Source organism: Cervus elaphus, chromosome 20, assembly GCF_910594005.1.
Source record: "Cervus elaphus chromosome 20, mCerEla1.1, whole genome shotgun sequence".
Classification (NCBI taxonomy): domain Eukaryota; kingdom Metazoa; phylum Chordata; class Mammalia; order Artiodactyla; family Cervidae; genus Cervus; species Cervus elaphus.
Window position 1 is genome coordinate 124,801,079 of NC_057834.1, and position 14,692 is coordinate 124,815,770.

The 14,692-nt window shown below is 54.4% G+C and overlaps 1 protein-coding gene across 9 annotated transcripts in view; it reads left to right on the plus strand.

Moving 5' to 3' along the window:
• HIVEP3 (HIVEP zinc finger 3) overlaps nucleotides 1-9,816 on the plus strand; it is a 533,699-nt gene extending 523,883 nt beyond the window's left edge. For 8 of the 9 annotated variants that reach the window (XM_043877706.1, XM_043877708.1, XM_043877702.1 and 5 more), the window contains 2 exons: nucleotides 2,483-3,381; nucleotides 4,898-9,816. In XM_043877706.1, coding sequence (XP_043733641.1) covers nucleotides 2,483-3,381; nucleotides 4,898-5,707 — 1,709 coding nt within the window. In that variant the 3' untranslated portion in view covers nucleotides 5,708-9,816. The remainder of the gene's footprint in view (nucleotides 1-2,482; nucleotides 3,382-4,897) is intronic. The other variant, XM_043877710.1, reaches the window with a different exon arrangement.
• The last annotated feature ends 4,876 nt before the right edge of the window (nucleotides 9,817-14,692 follow it).

The following is a 14,692-nucleotide window of genomic DNA, read 5'->3' on the forward strand; positions in this document are numbered from 1 at the left end:
TGCCCTGACTCTGTATGCAGAGCATGGCCGGTAGGGGGCGCGGCTGGAGGCACTGATGCAGGCGAGCACGTGTTGGACTGGGTGGGCGGAGGGAGGTGGAGAAACGTGCCGTCAGATTTTGCTGACACATCAGGGCGGGGGGCGGGCGGAGGGTGGAGGGTGAACGCATGAGAATAAAAGAGCCAAGGATGATTTCCGAGGTTTATGGCCTAGGAAACGTGAAGGATGGTCTTGCCATTTCCCGCGATGATGAAGATTCGGGGAGGAGTTTGTCTGTTAGACGCGAAGTTGGGAGGTGGCCAGGCCGGCGCCGCAGCCCCGCCCCTGAGGGTGAGGAGGTTGAGCACCAGCGCCACCGTGTGGCCAGACCCCACCAGCGCCCCGGAGCGCTTCGTTCCACCCGCCCCAGGCCCCAGAGAGGCGGGACTTTGTGGAGATTGACAGTGAGGGGCATTAGGAATGGTCGATAGGCAGGGGTCTCCCGTAGAGCCCTGCAAGAGCCCAGATGTGGGGGGCCTGGCGAACCTTGTGCTGGGCAGGGGATTCTTGGCTTCCATCACTCCTGAGCTGGGTGCCTAGGGCAGGGCACCAGCCCTCTCTGTCCCTCAGCTTCTTCGTCTGTTACAAAGAGACTTTAGGATCTTTCCTGCTGAATATGAGGAACCGCTGATCCTGACTCCCTGACTAGTAGCACTACCCTTCTGACCTTCAACTGCAGCATGAGATGCTGGCTGTGCTGCCAGTGTGTTGAGGTTGTGGGGTACTTGGGGTGAGAAGAGCTGAGGTTTATTGGATACTTACTAGGTGTCAGACCCTCACAATCCTCCCAACAGCTTCATAAGGTGGCTTTTATTCCTCTTACCCCTCCCCCCCGCCATTTTACAGACGAGGAAACTGAACCCAGAAAGAAAAAGTAAATTATTCAACATTACACAGTAAGGAAGGGGTGGGACTGAGATTCAAACCCAGACCATTTCCTGCTTCTCGGTGCATAAAAACATTTTTAAACTGGCAGCGTAATGATGCAGGGGTTATAAACCTTAGGCCTGACTCAGCCATTACTTTCTGGGTGACCTTGGGGAAGCATTTGCCTGCTCTGGGCGTGGGTTTCCCCACAATTGACAAGAGGTGAGGCTAGGTGAACTCCTGGGGCTAAAGTCTTAGGGGAAAGCTTGAAGGTATGTTTTGCTCCCCCCTCACGACCCCTGCTCTCTGGTCCCCAGCCCCTTCCCCCGCTCTGGTCATTCTGCTCCCAGCTGCCAGGAGGTCATGCCCTTGGCCGCCCTTCACCTGACAGCTCCAGCTCCTCCACCCCGTAGTTTTTGATCTACATCTTCTTGAATGCCGACTGTCATCCATTGTGTGCATCTTACTGCTGAGCGCTGAGCTGTTTGAAAGTACAAATGCTGGGGTTTCTGGTCCCGGTGCAGCTTGGCATAGTGGGGTCCAGAAGCGTGGTTGTACCAGTGCCCTGAGTCATCTCTCTTAGTAGTCAAGGGGGGCTGACATGAACTTAGTGTTGGGCCAGCAGGACCCAAACCCTCAGGAGCCTGCCAGGTGGGCCAGATGTTAGCAGAGCTCTCCCCAGAGTTCTTATTGCTGACAGCTTCAGAGATGCCCAAACTAGGCCTGTGTCCTGTTAGAGCTGACCCCACTGGTGGGGCTGCCCCATCCGAAGTCAGACCAGGAGGCTGGTATTTCAGAGCTCCACTCTCCTCCCCAGCTGGGAGCACCAGGAGTTCTACAAGCACTTTCTCTGGACATGAGTGGTTGGGAAGAGGCCCTCTCTGCGGGCTGAGGTCAGCTTAGCCAAACCTTCCCAGAGAACAGGGCCTGACACCTGCTGTTGTATCAGGTATCAGCAGCCTGGCCACAGGGGCAGGTGTGTATGTAAAACTGACTGTGCCCAGTGCTGCTGGGCCCGCCAGCATGGCTGCTGTGTCCCAGAATAATAGATGTCTCCATGAACGCGTGGAGTGGCTCCAGTTATTAATATCTGAGCCCTCGCTGTGTGCGGGCATGTGTCTCCTCCTCACCGTAAGCCCTATGAGATGAGACTGCCATATTCATTTGACAAAGACGGAGACAGAGGCCCAGCAGAGTGACTTAACTTGCTCATGGTGAAGCCAGCACTGAATACTAACCAAAAAGAAAAAGAAAGAAAAGGGCTGTCTTGTTTGCTGTGGTTTGATACCAACCCTACTACTTACTTTACCTGGGCAAGGTAAGGTAAATTCTGTCATCTTAGTTCCCTGTCTGTAACATGAAGATAGGAATAGTGCTACCTGGCAGGATTACTTGCGGATTAGGTGAATTAGCGCACAGGCAGGCCCTAGAACTGAACCTGAACATGGTAGATACAAGGTCATCTTTGCTGTATTTACAAAGTGCTCGCATACCCTCAACCATCTTGGCTGTCCGGCGGGGTCTGAGCAGCAGGGGGAGAGGCTATGACCTCGGCTCTCCTGTGTCTGTCCCTCAGGAACCAGTGATGACCCATTCCAGGACTCGGAAGGGCGAGAGGGCGCAGAAGCCGTGGCAGAGCACCAGTTTTCAGACCTGGACGACTCGGACTCGGACTCGGACCTGGACGAAGACGAGGATGAGGACGAGGAGGAGAGCCAGGACGAGCCATCAGGCCCGTCCTCGGAGGCGCCCCCGCCTGGCCCGCCAGCCACGCTGCAGGCAGACTCCTCACCTGTTCAGGGCCCTCAGCCCACAGAGGCCACCCGGGGCAGCTCGGTCTCAGAAGCCGAGCTCTCGGCACCCGGCAGCTGCTCCACATCCAGCCAAAGCATCCTGTGCCTCCCCCGGCTGGCACCAGCCCCCCGGGGCCCCGTGGAGAAGGACACAGGCTCGGCCCTGAGCTCCCAGGCCATGTCCCCGAGGAGGCCGTGGTCCCCAAGCAAAGAAGCAGGCAGCCACCTACCACTCATCCCCAAACACTCACTAACCAAAAGCGACTCGTCTCCCCAGCGACATTCACCGGCCCGAGAGCCACTGGCCTCAGCCCCGAGCCCGCCTGGCCCCCAGGCGGGCCCTCTCCCCTGCGGGTCCCCGAGACTCGAGCTGTCTCCTGTTGCCCTCCACCCCCTGGGAAGGGAACTGCCTCCTCGAGCGCGCCTGCCCCCCGAACGCAAAGGCGCTGCAGACCCAGGCCCCCCCAGACACTCGCCCACCAGGAGATGGTCTCCAGGCCAGGCCGAGTCACCACCACGGTCAGCGCTGCCGGGGAAGTGGGCCTTGGCGGGGCCGGGCAGCCCCTCGGCGGCCGAGCGTGGCCCAGGCTCAGGGCTGGCCCCCCGGGCTCTCTACCCACCCGCGCCTCTACCTCACAAGCTTCTCGGCAGAAGCCCAGCGGAGACCTGCACCTCCACGTGGGTGAGTTCCTGTCCCCCAAGTGGCTGATGGGTGGGGGGCCGCGAGCTCACACCTCCCTGAGCATCACACCCGGAGCTGCACCCCTGCCGGTTCAGCAGTTACCAGTAAGGCATGCATTGGGCACGTGTTACCCCAGGCACTGTGCTGGGTGCCTGAAGCCAGTTACTTATGTGTCAGAAGCAGCAGAGTATGGACTATGGAGCTGGACTGAAAGAAAGTGCAAGTGGAAGTGTTAGTTGCACAGTCATGTCCAACTCTATGGACTGTAGCCGGCCAGGCTCCTCTGTCCATGGAATTCTTCAGGCAAGAATACTGAAATGGGTTGCCGTGCCCTTCTCCAGGGGATCTTCCCAACCCTGGGATCGAATCCAGGTCTCCGGCATCACAGGCAGATTCTTTACCATCTGAGCCACCAGGGACAACCGGTGGTTTTTTAATTCTGGACTACCCAGAATTAAATCCAGGTTCTGTCACTTACGAGCAGTGTGGCCTTAGATGTGGGTATAAATACTCATGCTGCTTCCTCCCACCCCATGTCCACGTATTCTTTGAGCAGATGGCAGAGCCCAACCAAAATCTCCACATCGCCAACATGACTGCCACCAGCACCCTCCGAGTCACTTCAGCCAACTCCATCCCATCCTACCATTAGCACCATCACTGTCGCATCACCAGTGCCATCTGCCATCAGTACACTCCAGCCCCACCCCATAAGCTTGATCACCGTTGTCACATCACTGTCACCACCACGGTCACGATCCCCAGCACTGACACCGTTATCATCGTCGGCTTACTCTTTCCCTCCCAACACCTTCTCTGTCGCTGGATTGTCGGCACCCAACACCTCTGCTCACTGCCAGCAGCACAGCACCATCACTCAGAGATTCGAGCTCCAGGGGTAGCACCGTCCAGGATTCTTAACTTGGTTTTTAATTTGGGGCTCAAGTTAAAATTCCTGGTGGTGAAAAAGTGAAAGTCGCTCAGTCGTATCTGACTCTTTGTGACCCCATGGACTGTATAGAATTCTCCAGGCCAGAATACTGGAGTGAGTAGCCTTTCCCTTCTCCAGGGGATCTTCCCAACCCAGGGATCAAGCCCACGTCTCCCGCATTGCAGGCGGATTCTTGGTGGTGGGAGGAGGTTTAGAGCCTGGGGTGGGAACTCATGTTCAAGAATAAAGTTGGGTCAGTATTGTCTGAGGAACAGGAGAGGCAGCAGAACCGACAGAGGCATGAGCGCCGACAGGGCATCCCCATTCTCTGAAGACCGGCCGGAAGCGTGGGGACCTTGGTTCCTGAGTGTGCCTGTGGTCACTACAGGGCTGGGGACGGCCCATTCCAGAGAGGGCACCCACCCAGGGCGACACCATGGGCAAGGGTTGGGACTCAGTGGTGGCCTCGTTCAGCCAGGACCTGCTCTGTGATCTCGCCGAGTCCCCTCCTCACTCTAGTCCTCGGGATCTCCAGGTGCCCAGCAGGTAACCGTCGCCTTCCTCTGTCTTCTTTTCTGACCCTAGCAGAAGGCCGAGTCGCCAAGTCCATCCTGTTCACCTGCCCCCGCTCCTCCTCTCTTCTCCCGACCCTTCTCGGCCCCCTACGACTTCCACGGCCACAGCCCGGCCCGGACGGAAAACATCTTCAGCCACCTGCCTCTGCACTCCCAGCGCTTGACCCGCGCCCCGTGCCCCCTGATTCCCATCGGCGGGATCCAGATGGTGCAGGCCCGGCCGGGGGCCCACCCCGTCCTGCTGCCCGGGCCCCGCGAGGCCTGGATCAGCGGCTTCTCGGGGGGCGGAAGCGACCTGACGGGGTCCCGGGAGGCCCAGGAGCGAGGCCGCTGGAGCCCCACCGAGAGCTCGTCGGCCTCTGTGTCCCCCGTGGCCAAGGTCTCCAAATTCACACTCTCCTCCGAGCTGGAGGCCAGGGACTACCCCAAGGAGAGGGGGAGGACGAGAGGGGGCCTGGGCAGACCTCCCGACTGGGAGCCCCATGTGGCCCAAGTGCCCACAGAGCCCGTGCCGACGCACAGCCCCCGCACCCCACCCGAGGCCTCACCCCGGGCACCCCCGGGCCGCAGGGCAGAGTCCCGGAGCCCCCACCTGGAGTCACCACGGGTGCTGGCCAACCCTGCGGCCTCCGCCACCCCGCCACTGGACCGCAGCAGTTCTGTGGGCTGCCTGGCCGAGACCTCTGCTCGCTTCCCAGCCCGGAGGAGGAACCTCTCCGGGGAACCCAGGACCAGTCAGGGCTCCCCCCAGCCCTTGGGAAGTGGGGGGCCCGGGGCACCTCCACACCAGCTCGAGGACCGGGGGCCGCGGAGCACTTAGCCTCTCCCTGACCGCTTCAGCATCTGGCTTCTGGTGTTTGGCAACAGACATTTCCAGCCGACTTCCTCGAATCATCTTGCTGTCACGGGCTCCGTGTCCCATCTGTTGATCTTTCCAAGCAGCTTCTGCTCAGCGCCCCTGTCTGTCTTATCTTCCCACCTCGTATGCAGTTACCTGTGCCTTTTTCTTGACCTTTTGTTGCTTGAAACAAACGACACACACACAAACATAAAAAAAAAAACCCACGAGGAGACTGAGGCTGATATTTAGATGGGGCCTCACCCTGGGCCACTGCGATCAGCAGCCATCCGCAAAGCTGGCAAGAGGCAGTCAGTTGCTGAAAGAAAGGGGATGCACTGAGGGAGAGACAGAGGAAAAAAAAAACTTTTAAAAATATATAAGTAAATGTAAAAGCAAGCACTCCTATGTACAGATGTTTATGGTTCCTATTTATTGCTGCTTCATCCCACCCCAGCTAAGTGGCCTCCCCTGGCTGCTAGCAGAAGGGTCAGCGGCCCAAGGCAGAGGGACAAGGCTGGGAGACTCCATGGGCAGGCCCAGAAAACTCCAACTTTCTTTTTCCAAAGAAAAAGGTAAATTTTCCTAAGAATTCAACACAAACTATTTGGAGCAGGTAGAAGGTGGTTGCTGGTTGGATCCCCAGGGCTCCCAGACACCCTGGTGGTCTGAATTGTGATCCCATTCTGGCATCTGACCCGTAGACAAGTCCCTCCACCCCAGCACCTCTACTCCACACCCCGCCCTCAACCTTTGGACTGGGGAAGGAGCCCTGACCACCCATCTCCCCGTTCCTGAGCACCTGACCTCGGCCTTGCTATCAGGGCCCCAGCCATTGCTGCGTCTTTGTTCTAGAAACTACCCACAAGGCTGAAGGGACAAGGCCTAACCCCTGGGGGTCAAGATCCAAGGTGCATTGCCTTGCCATTCCCTAGGCCAGGCTTGGGCTTCATTTCACATTTGGTCCCTGGGGTACAAAGGGCTCTATTTCCTCCATGACTGGGCTTTTCCGGTACTTGGCACTGGAAGTTTCCAAGGACTCATTTCTGGACCTCTTTGCAGCAGGATCGGTCCTCCTATTTCTGTATCACACACTGTCAGGCCTCTACTATCCCCAGGAAGTTCCCAGAACCATGACTGGTGGGAACTGCCCAGGCCTCCTATTGGTTGGCTTAAATCTCTTTTAAAAAATAAAATTATATATGTATATATATACATATACATATATATATATATATATATATATATATGTAGAAAGAGAATGGTGTTTGATATTTCCCCTAGCCTCCTATTGTCCGAGGTCATTTCAATTCTTCTCCAAAGCAATCAAGAATAACTAGTGCCTCATTCCTCATCCCCATCTCCTCCTTTAAGAAGCTGCCCTGTATTTTCTGGGGCAAAAGCCTGCTTTGTAAAAAATAATAATAAATAATAATAACATGACTAGAAATTAAAATCCCAAGTTGAAATATGGAACTTGAACTCTAGCATGTTTACCCAGCCCTGGGATAGGTGGGGTTTCCCCCAACCTCCAGAAATTATTTTATTTTGTTTCTACGAGGGGGAGAAAGCACAAGGACCATGGTCATAGCCCAGCCAGGCTAGGTGCTAATGCCGCAGAGCAGGGACCTCCTTAGCCCGTCCCCATTCCTCAGCCAGGCTGTTTGAATCCTGTGGCCAGAGGGGGCTCCTGGGCTATTGAAGTTATTTAGACAGGACACCATAAGGTGCAGAGAGCTACACCATGCAGAGGCACCTCTGTGGGCTCCTCCCTTGGGCATAATTCCCTCTTCCACCAGTTCAGGACTTTTCCCTCCTTGGACTCTGCTGCCAGGACAAACTAGCCACAGTCAGCCTCCAGCCAGACCACCTGGTTCATTTCCCTCTGGCTAAGACAAAAAGGGAACAATAGGGAAGGGCTTCTTTGGGAGAGGGGATGGCTGGGCTCCAGGGTGCTGGGGCTCGGGGTTAGCCAGCACTTTCTGGCTGCCTGACCCAGGGTCTGAAGCTCTTGGTCCCCCTAGAAGAAGGCTAACAAGCCCAGCCTTGGCTAATGCTGGCACTGGGGGGGCCTGGCAGAAAGCTGGAAGGAGCCCCGGGCCCCAGTCACAGTGTAAGCCAGAAGCTGGGTTTCTCCTCACCCTTGCTTTCCAACCTCACCCCAGGGCGGAGGTGAGGGGCATGGGAAGGTGGCTGCCTAAGGACTGGAGACTTCAAGGGCCGAGGCCTGGGAGCTGGATAAAGGGCATTGCTTCCGCCCAGGCTTGAAATCTTCCTGGGCAAGATCTTCCAGCTCCAGACCTACAGAGCAGCACACAGGGGGCTCTGCTAGAGTAGCCCCTGACCTTGGGGGTAGCCAGGCCCCGCTTCCAAGCCCTGCCCCACAGCTCTCCCCTGACATCATTCCTCAGGTACTCAAGACAGCCCAACTACTAAGGTTTCCTTCCTGGAGCCCTAGTCATGGCCGGTGGAAAAGTCAGGTATAGGCAGAGGGGATGGGGGCCAGGAGTCACCAGAGACCCATTTCTCAATGACAGACTCAATGTCCAAGCAAGCTGGCCAAAAGGTTGTTGCCCTGCACAGGCACCCAGAGAAATGGAATTGATGCCACCCGCCTGGGCTATGTGTCCCTGGGCCTGGCTCTCACCCCCTCTGCCACACTCCACTCCTGCTCCCCCAAACACAGAGCTCCCAGCCCGCACACACACCTGCATGATAAGGGAAAGGCTCTCATGTCACACCCTCCTCTTCTCCCGCCCTGCTCCCAGCCACTTGCACCTTCCCAGCTTGCCTGTGACAAGGGACACAGTGGAGAAAGCAGTGCTAATTATTGGCACAGATGCCTGTCGCTTGTTCTGCTGAAATGTGCAGGACAGTCATTCCTGGTAACAGGCCGGCTCTGGTCTTCGGGTGTCGGCAGGCTTGGGGGTGGGCCAGAGACCAACTTGCTGGGGTTTCCAAGCCAGCCCTTGTCATGGGGATTCCAAGCCAGCCGGCCCCCAGGTCTACCCTCCAGGATGCCCTTCACCCTCCGGACAAGCTCAGGGTCATTCTGGGAACTAACCTGTTCCCCTCCAAGGCACCTTTTACAAGCCTACTCCCCCTGCCCCACCACCCCCCCAAGGCCCCGACCACTAAGACCCTCCAGGAAGCCAACAGCAGTGAACTGCCCACTCCCCCGTCTCCATCACCTCCAGCTTCCAGACCCAGCAGTCCCTCCACCTCTCTCTGTGTTAACAAGTCTGAAAGATTTAATTTCTGGATCCCTGTAGCCCCTGCTCCATCCTCATCCAACCCTTTTGAATAAGAATAAGCAAGATAACTGAGCTGAATTGCTTTCTAGTCCTTTCTCCAGACAAAACTTCTTCAAAGTAAAAGTCCTGTCTGGGCAGCCGTCCTTGGAGACAGATCTGCAGCACTGACCAAGGGGAGAAAGTTCCCAAAGACCTGTTCCACCAATTCTGCTCCTGAGTCGCGACTCCTGTCTGCTTTCCATCGGAAAACCGCTTCGGCACTTATGATCACTTTACTAAGCCTAGTGATTAAAAAGGAAGAGAAAAGAAACAGAAAAAAAGAAATGTATAGGCAAATGTAAGATAACATGCTCTCTGTAAGATACAAATTTGCCTTTTTTTTTTTTCCCCTAAAAGGTGTATGTATTCCGTATGTGAAATTGTCTGTAGAGAGTTTCTATGTTCTTATATGGCAATACATTCCAAAAATCGTACTGTAGATATGTACAGCAACCACACTGGGATGGGGTAGTTTTGCCTGTAATTTTATTTAAACTCCAGTTTCTCTACTTGCATCTTGCAATGTCGGTATGGTATATATATCAGTGCAAAAGGAAAAACAAAAAAACACAAACTCCCACAGGTCTAAAGCACAGAGTCTGATGTACAAAAAGAAAATACTGCTCAGTATTGATGTGTGACCTTTGTTGTAAATTACATCTGTACTGTGAATGAGAAGTTTTTACAAGTATAATAATTGCCTTTATTATAGCTCTGGCTGAGTGTTCAGCCTGAGGATATTTTTAAAAAAAAAAAAAAAAACAGCACGTTGGAATAAATTTGAAAATCCCAACAGAGGCCTGCTTGCCCAGCTCATGATTTTACTTAGGGCTGTAGAATGTTGGAAGAGCTGGAAGGACACTCAGAGCCCCAAGTGCTTCTTTTGCTACAGAGAAATCAGGGCCAGGGAAGGCAAGTGGCCAGGCCATAGTCACACAGCCTGGGATTCCAAGGGCCCCTCCCTTCCAGGCTTGGCAGGAGGCACGGGTACATGGCCATGTGGTTTGGGGTCTACATTCATTTCCTAGGGCTGCTGGAACAAATGAACAAATGAAATGGCTTAAAACAGCAGAAATGTGTTCTCTCACATTTTTGGAGGCCAGAAGTCTGAAAGCAAGGTTCCTTGGGAGGCTCTGAGGGAGGATCTGTCCCAGACCTCTGTCCTCACTTCTGGTGGCTGCAGGCCATCCTTGGCCTTTGGTTTGTCGTCGCATCACTCTTATCTCTGCCTCTGCCTTCGTTCTCGCTGCCTTCTCTGTGTGTCCCATCTCAGGGTCCTCGCCACTGGACTTGGGGAACACCCTCATTCAGTATGATCTCATCTCTAGATCTTTAACTTAAGTATATCTGTAAGCACTCCTTTTCTAAAGGAGGTCACGCTTACATGTTCCAGGGGTTAGCACATGGACTTACCTTTGAGGGGCCACCACTGAGCTCACTACAAGGTAAGACCTGGAATCTGATCGTGACAGTTACTCACTGCCTGTGTGACACTGGGCAAGTTACACAACCTCTCTGGGCTTCTGTTTCCTATTCTGTAAAGTGAAAGGTTTCCTGTGAGGATTAAATGAGAGAGTCTATGTGCTAAGTGCTAAGTCACTTCAGTTGTTTCCAATGACTGAACCCTGTGCAACCCTATGGACTGTAGCCCACCAGGCTCCACTATCCATGGGGATCCTCCAGGAAAGAATACTGGAGTGGGTTGCTGTGCCCTCCTCCAGGGGATATTCCTGACCCAGGGATCAAACCTGCGGCTCTTATGTCTCCTGCGTTGGCAGGCAGATTCTTTACCACTAGCACCATCTGGGAAGTGTGTATACTGCATGGTTAACAGAATCTTGAACATGGCAAGGTTTCAACAAATATTCTCTGAGCAGGCCTCACACAGGGTGCTGTGGTTACAAGGATGAAAAAAACAGGTATAGTCCCCACCTTTTGTATGCAACAATGACTTGCTCTGCACCAGTGAGGGACTAATCATCAGATACAACAGTGAGCAAAACAGACAGCCCTGCCCTCAAAGAACTTTCGTTCTAATGGGAGAAGCCATCCTTAAACAAATAATGGCATCATTAATTCCTCAGTCTCAGTAGCCATAGTTGTTGCTACAGGAGAGAACAAAGCTCTCGGACAGAGTAAGTCCTAAAACTCCTGTGGGCTCTGGAGCCTGGGTGGGTTGTGGGGAGGAGTGCAGGTGGAGGTGGAATGGAGGAGAAACCATGATAGGAGCAGACAGAAGAAGAGGTACGTGGACAGTCAAGAGAGGTCTTCGGGGTAAAATGCTGGGGTAAAGTGCTATCACAAGTTTAGCACTAAAAACCTAAGAGGGCCTGCTTGTTTCAGCCACAGGAGGATCATTGCTGACTTGGGGCAAAGCCGGCCTAGTTCAGCGCCTGGCCTGCGGGCCCTTCGTAGACACTGCCAGTGCTGAATGAATTGTGGAGGCAGGGTGTGGTGGTTGGGGAGGAAGGAGAAGAGGGAAGTGGGGACGGCAGACATCCTCCCCAGGACCGGGGGGGAGGGCGGGGGAGAGCTGGGGCAGCAGCTGGAGGGCGGCAAGGAGTCCAGGAAGAAGGGAGATGGGAATGAGGTGGCGAGACCCCAGCCTGCTTGATTAGGAGGAAAGGTTAAGTACCAGATGCAGAAATTTCTCCCAGTGTGACCCAAGGGAAGGGGTGCAAGTGACAACAGAGACAGGAAGCTGAGAACGTTTCTGCCAAGGAATTTTCTCTGTCACCTGCTGAGAGGGGAAGAGGAAGCTCCACTATGGGGGGGGGGGGGGGGGTGGGGGCGGCAGGGGTGTGGACCAAAGACTTGAGAAAGTGTGAATGGCCTGAGAGGGCCAGCAGGAGAAAGCTGGCCAGGGAAAGAATCACCAGCGTGGCACTGCTCCTGCGAAATGGTGTGGTTTGTTCAGCAGTGCTCAAAGGCAGGAAGAGGGCAGCCATGTAGGTTCATTGCAGGTGGAGGTTTTACCCAATCATGGGACAGAAGCGTGGAGTGTGGGAAGTGAGAGAACTGGCCAGAGAAGAGGTGAGGTTACAGAAAGCCCTGAATTCACAGGCTAGGAAGGATGCAAACAGGGGTGGCTGACACAGAAAAAGGCCAGTGGTCAAGTGACTGGGAATTTTGGATGAGAACAGAGAAGAAAAGGTCGGAAATTATCCTAGTTCATTATTCTAGAGGCAGGACAGCTGTGGATGAAGGCAGCATGGACCACACAGGCGTGGGTGCTGGGCACAAGAGATGAAAAGGCTGGGAAGTGAATAGCCTTGGAGCCAGTGACCTGTATGTTCATCTCTACTGACTGCAGGGCTGGACTGGAGACCCAGGCTGTGAGCTAGGCTTTATAACCCAGGATATGGGCTGTCACACTGCAGAAACAAGCAACCCAGAAACTCAGGAACTGAACACAGTGAAAGTTGAACTTTTCCCTTCTGCCACATGTCCGATGTGGGTCAGCAGCTGAATTGTACTCATCCTCGTCATTTAGAGACCTAGGTTGATGGATGCTTTATCCCCTGTTCCTGTGACCTCAGAGGCAGAAAAAAGGAGAGAGCTATGAAATGTTGCATTGACAACTAACTGCTCTACATGGGAAAAGACATCTCTCCTTTCAAATTTCACCTGCCAAAGCCAGTCATATGGCTGTGCCTACTGACGGAGATGAGGAATATGTGTAACAGTCACACGAGGATATGACTTCTCAGTGTCAGAAACGCCTAAGGGCTGAGCAGATGGGATGGGGGGAGGGACAGGGCCTCATGGCATCGGACTCAAAGGTGCTGGGTTTTTACAGGGAGTGAAAAAAATAATGGTGTGGAAGGAGGCCTGGAAGGAAAGATGGCCCCTAGCATTTTGATCATTGGGTGTGGAAGGCAAGGAGCAGCTGTCTAGGAGCGAGTCCTTGGGGAGATTCTGAATTTCAGTCGAGACCAGTGGGAAAATGGAATCCCACACAGGCCCAGAAGAAGAAGAGCACAGAATGCAGCCAAGCCCTGCCTCCAGCATTTTACAAGCCCTGTTCATCATCCTTGGGCTTCCTTGGTGGCTCAGTGGTAAAGAAGCCACCTGCCAATGCAGGAGAGATAGGTTCAATCCCTGGGTTGGGAAGAACACTTGGAGTAGGAAATGGCAACCCGCTCCAGTGTTCTTGCCTGGGAAATCCCATGGACACAGGAGCCTGGAGGGCTACAGTCCATGGGGTCTCAAAAGAGTCAGACATGACTGACTAAACAACAACAATTTATAGTCCCTAACGACAACCCAGGGAGATGAGAGTTACGGTCCCCATTTTTATAGAAGAAAGTGGAAGTTCCAAACAGCCTCCACCAAGGATGTCCCTGGTGGTCCAGTTGCTAAGACTCTGCGCTCCCAATGCAAGGGGTCTCAGATTTGATCCCTGTTAAGGGAACTAGATCCCACACGCCCCAGCTGAGAGTCTCCATGCCGCAACTAAAGATTCCACATGGCACAACTAAGGATCCGACAAGCTGCAAAGAAGATCCAAGATCCTGAGTGGATCTTGGAAAGATCCACTTTCCAAGTTACAACAAAGACTTGGTGCAGCCAAATGAATAAAAATAAAGAAAGAAATACTAAAAACAAAAGGACCCCCACCAACCCAAGATGCAGGGCTGGTTAGAGGATATGTGAGACTGACTCTAGTCTGACTCCAGTCCAGCGCCTCTGGGAGCCCCAAGTTCATCCCTCTCATCTCCGCCCTGCGCTCTGGCCCCAGGGGAGCCCTGAATCTCAGACTCTCCACCTCCTTCTGCCCAGGAACCCAGGGGAGGAGGTAGACCCAGGCCAAGGCTTCTTTCCAGCAGTTGCTTGGCTTCTCAGCAGCCATCTGGGGTAGCCCCGTGGGTCCCCCATGTCTGAGGCTGAAGGCACAGGGATGGACAGTCAGAGACAGGGGCTGGGATTCCAGTGCTTGAGAGCATGCCAAGTGCATGAAAATTCCCTGAAGAAACTGACTCCCTAGCCTGCTGCTGATGCCCAGGCCCACCTGTCACTCACACCAGGCCTCCCATGGCCTCTCTGGAATTCACAAGGCAATTTTCCTTTTAGAGTGAGGGAGATAGGGCACCTACCTCCACTTCACAGCAGAGTAGAGCCCAAGACTGCACCCTGGCAAGTGGCAGGGCCACTGACGCTGAACCTCAGGAAGGCTTGGGCCAAGCCTTGCCACTCCCCATCCGGGGCTGGGCCCTCTCCCTAGGCCTAGACCCTCTCTGGGCTTAGGACCTAGGGACCATGCTTACTCCTAGAGATTCCCAGGGACAAACCACGGCTGGCAGGATGGCCTCAGAAAGCAGGCCAGCCTGAGATGGGCTTGAGCAGGGAGAAACAGGAAGTAAGAAGAGTCAGGCGAGGATGGGGGTGACTGAGAAGGAAGCAGCCCGGGGCCGCCCTGAGTGGGGCTCATCACTGCCATCTGGTCCAGGGATAGACCTATCACCTCGTCACTTTGTAGAGGAGGAAGGCTGGGGCTCAGGCAGGTGATGCTGCTCATAAGGCCACAGTGGTAAGGGGCAGAGCAGAGACTTAAAACCAGGCCCACACATTCAGGGAGTGGTTGGTACTATGGAAAGAGTATCTGGGCCTCTCAGCTACCTTGTCATCCTAAAACCTGGGTTGAGGGACCCCAGCAGACATATCCTTTAATCCC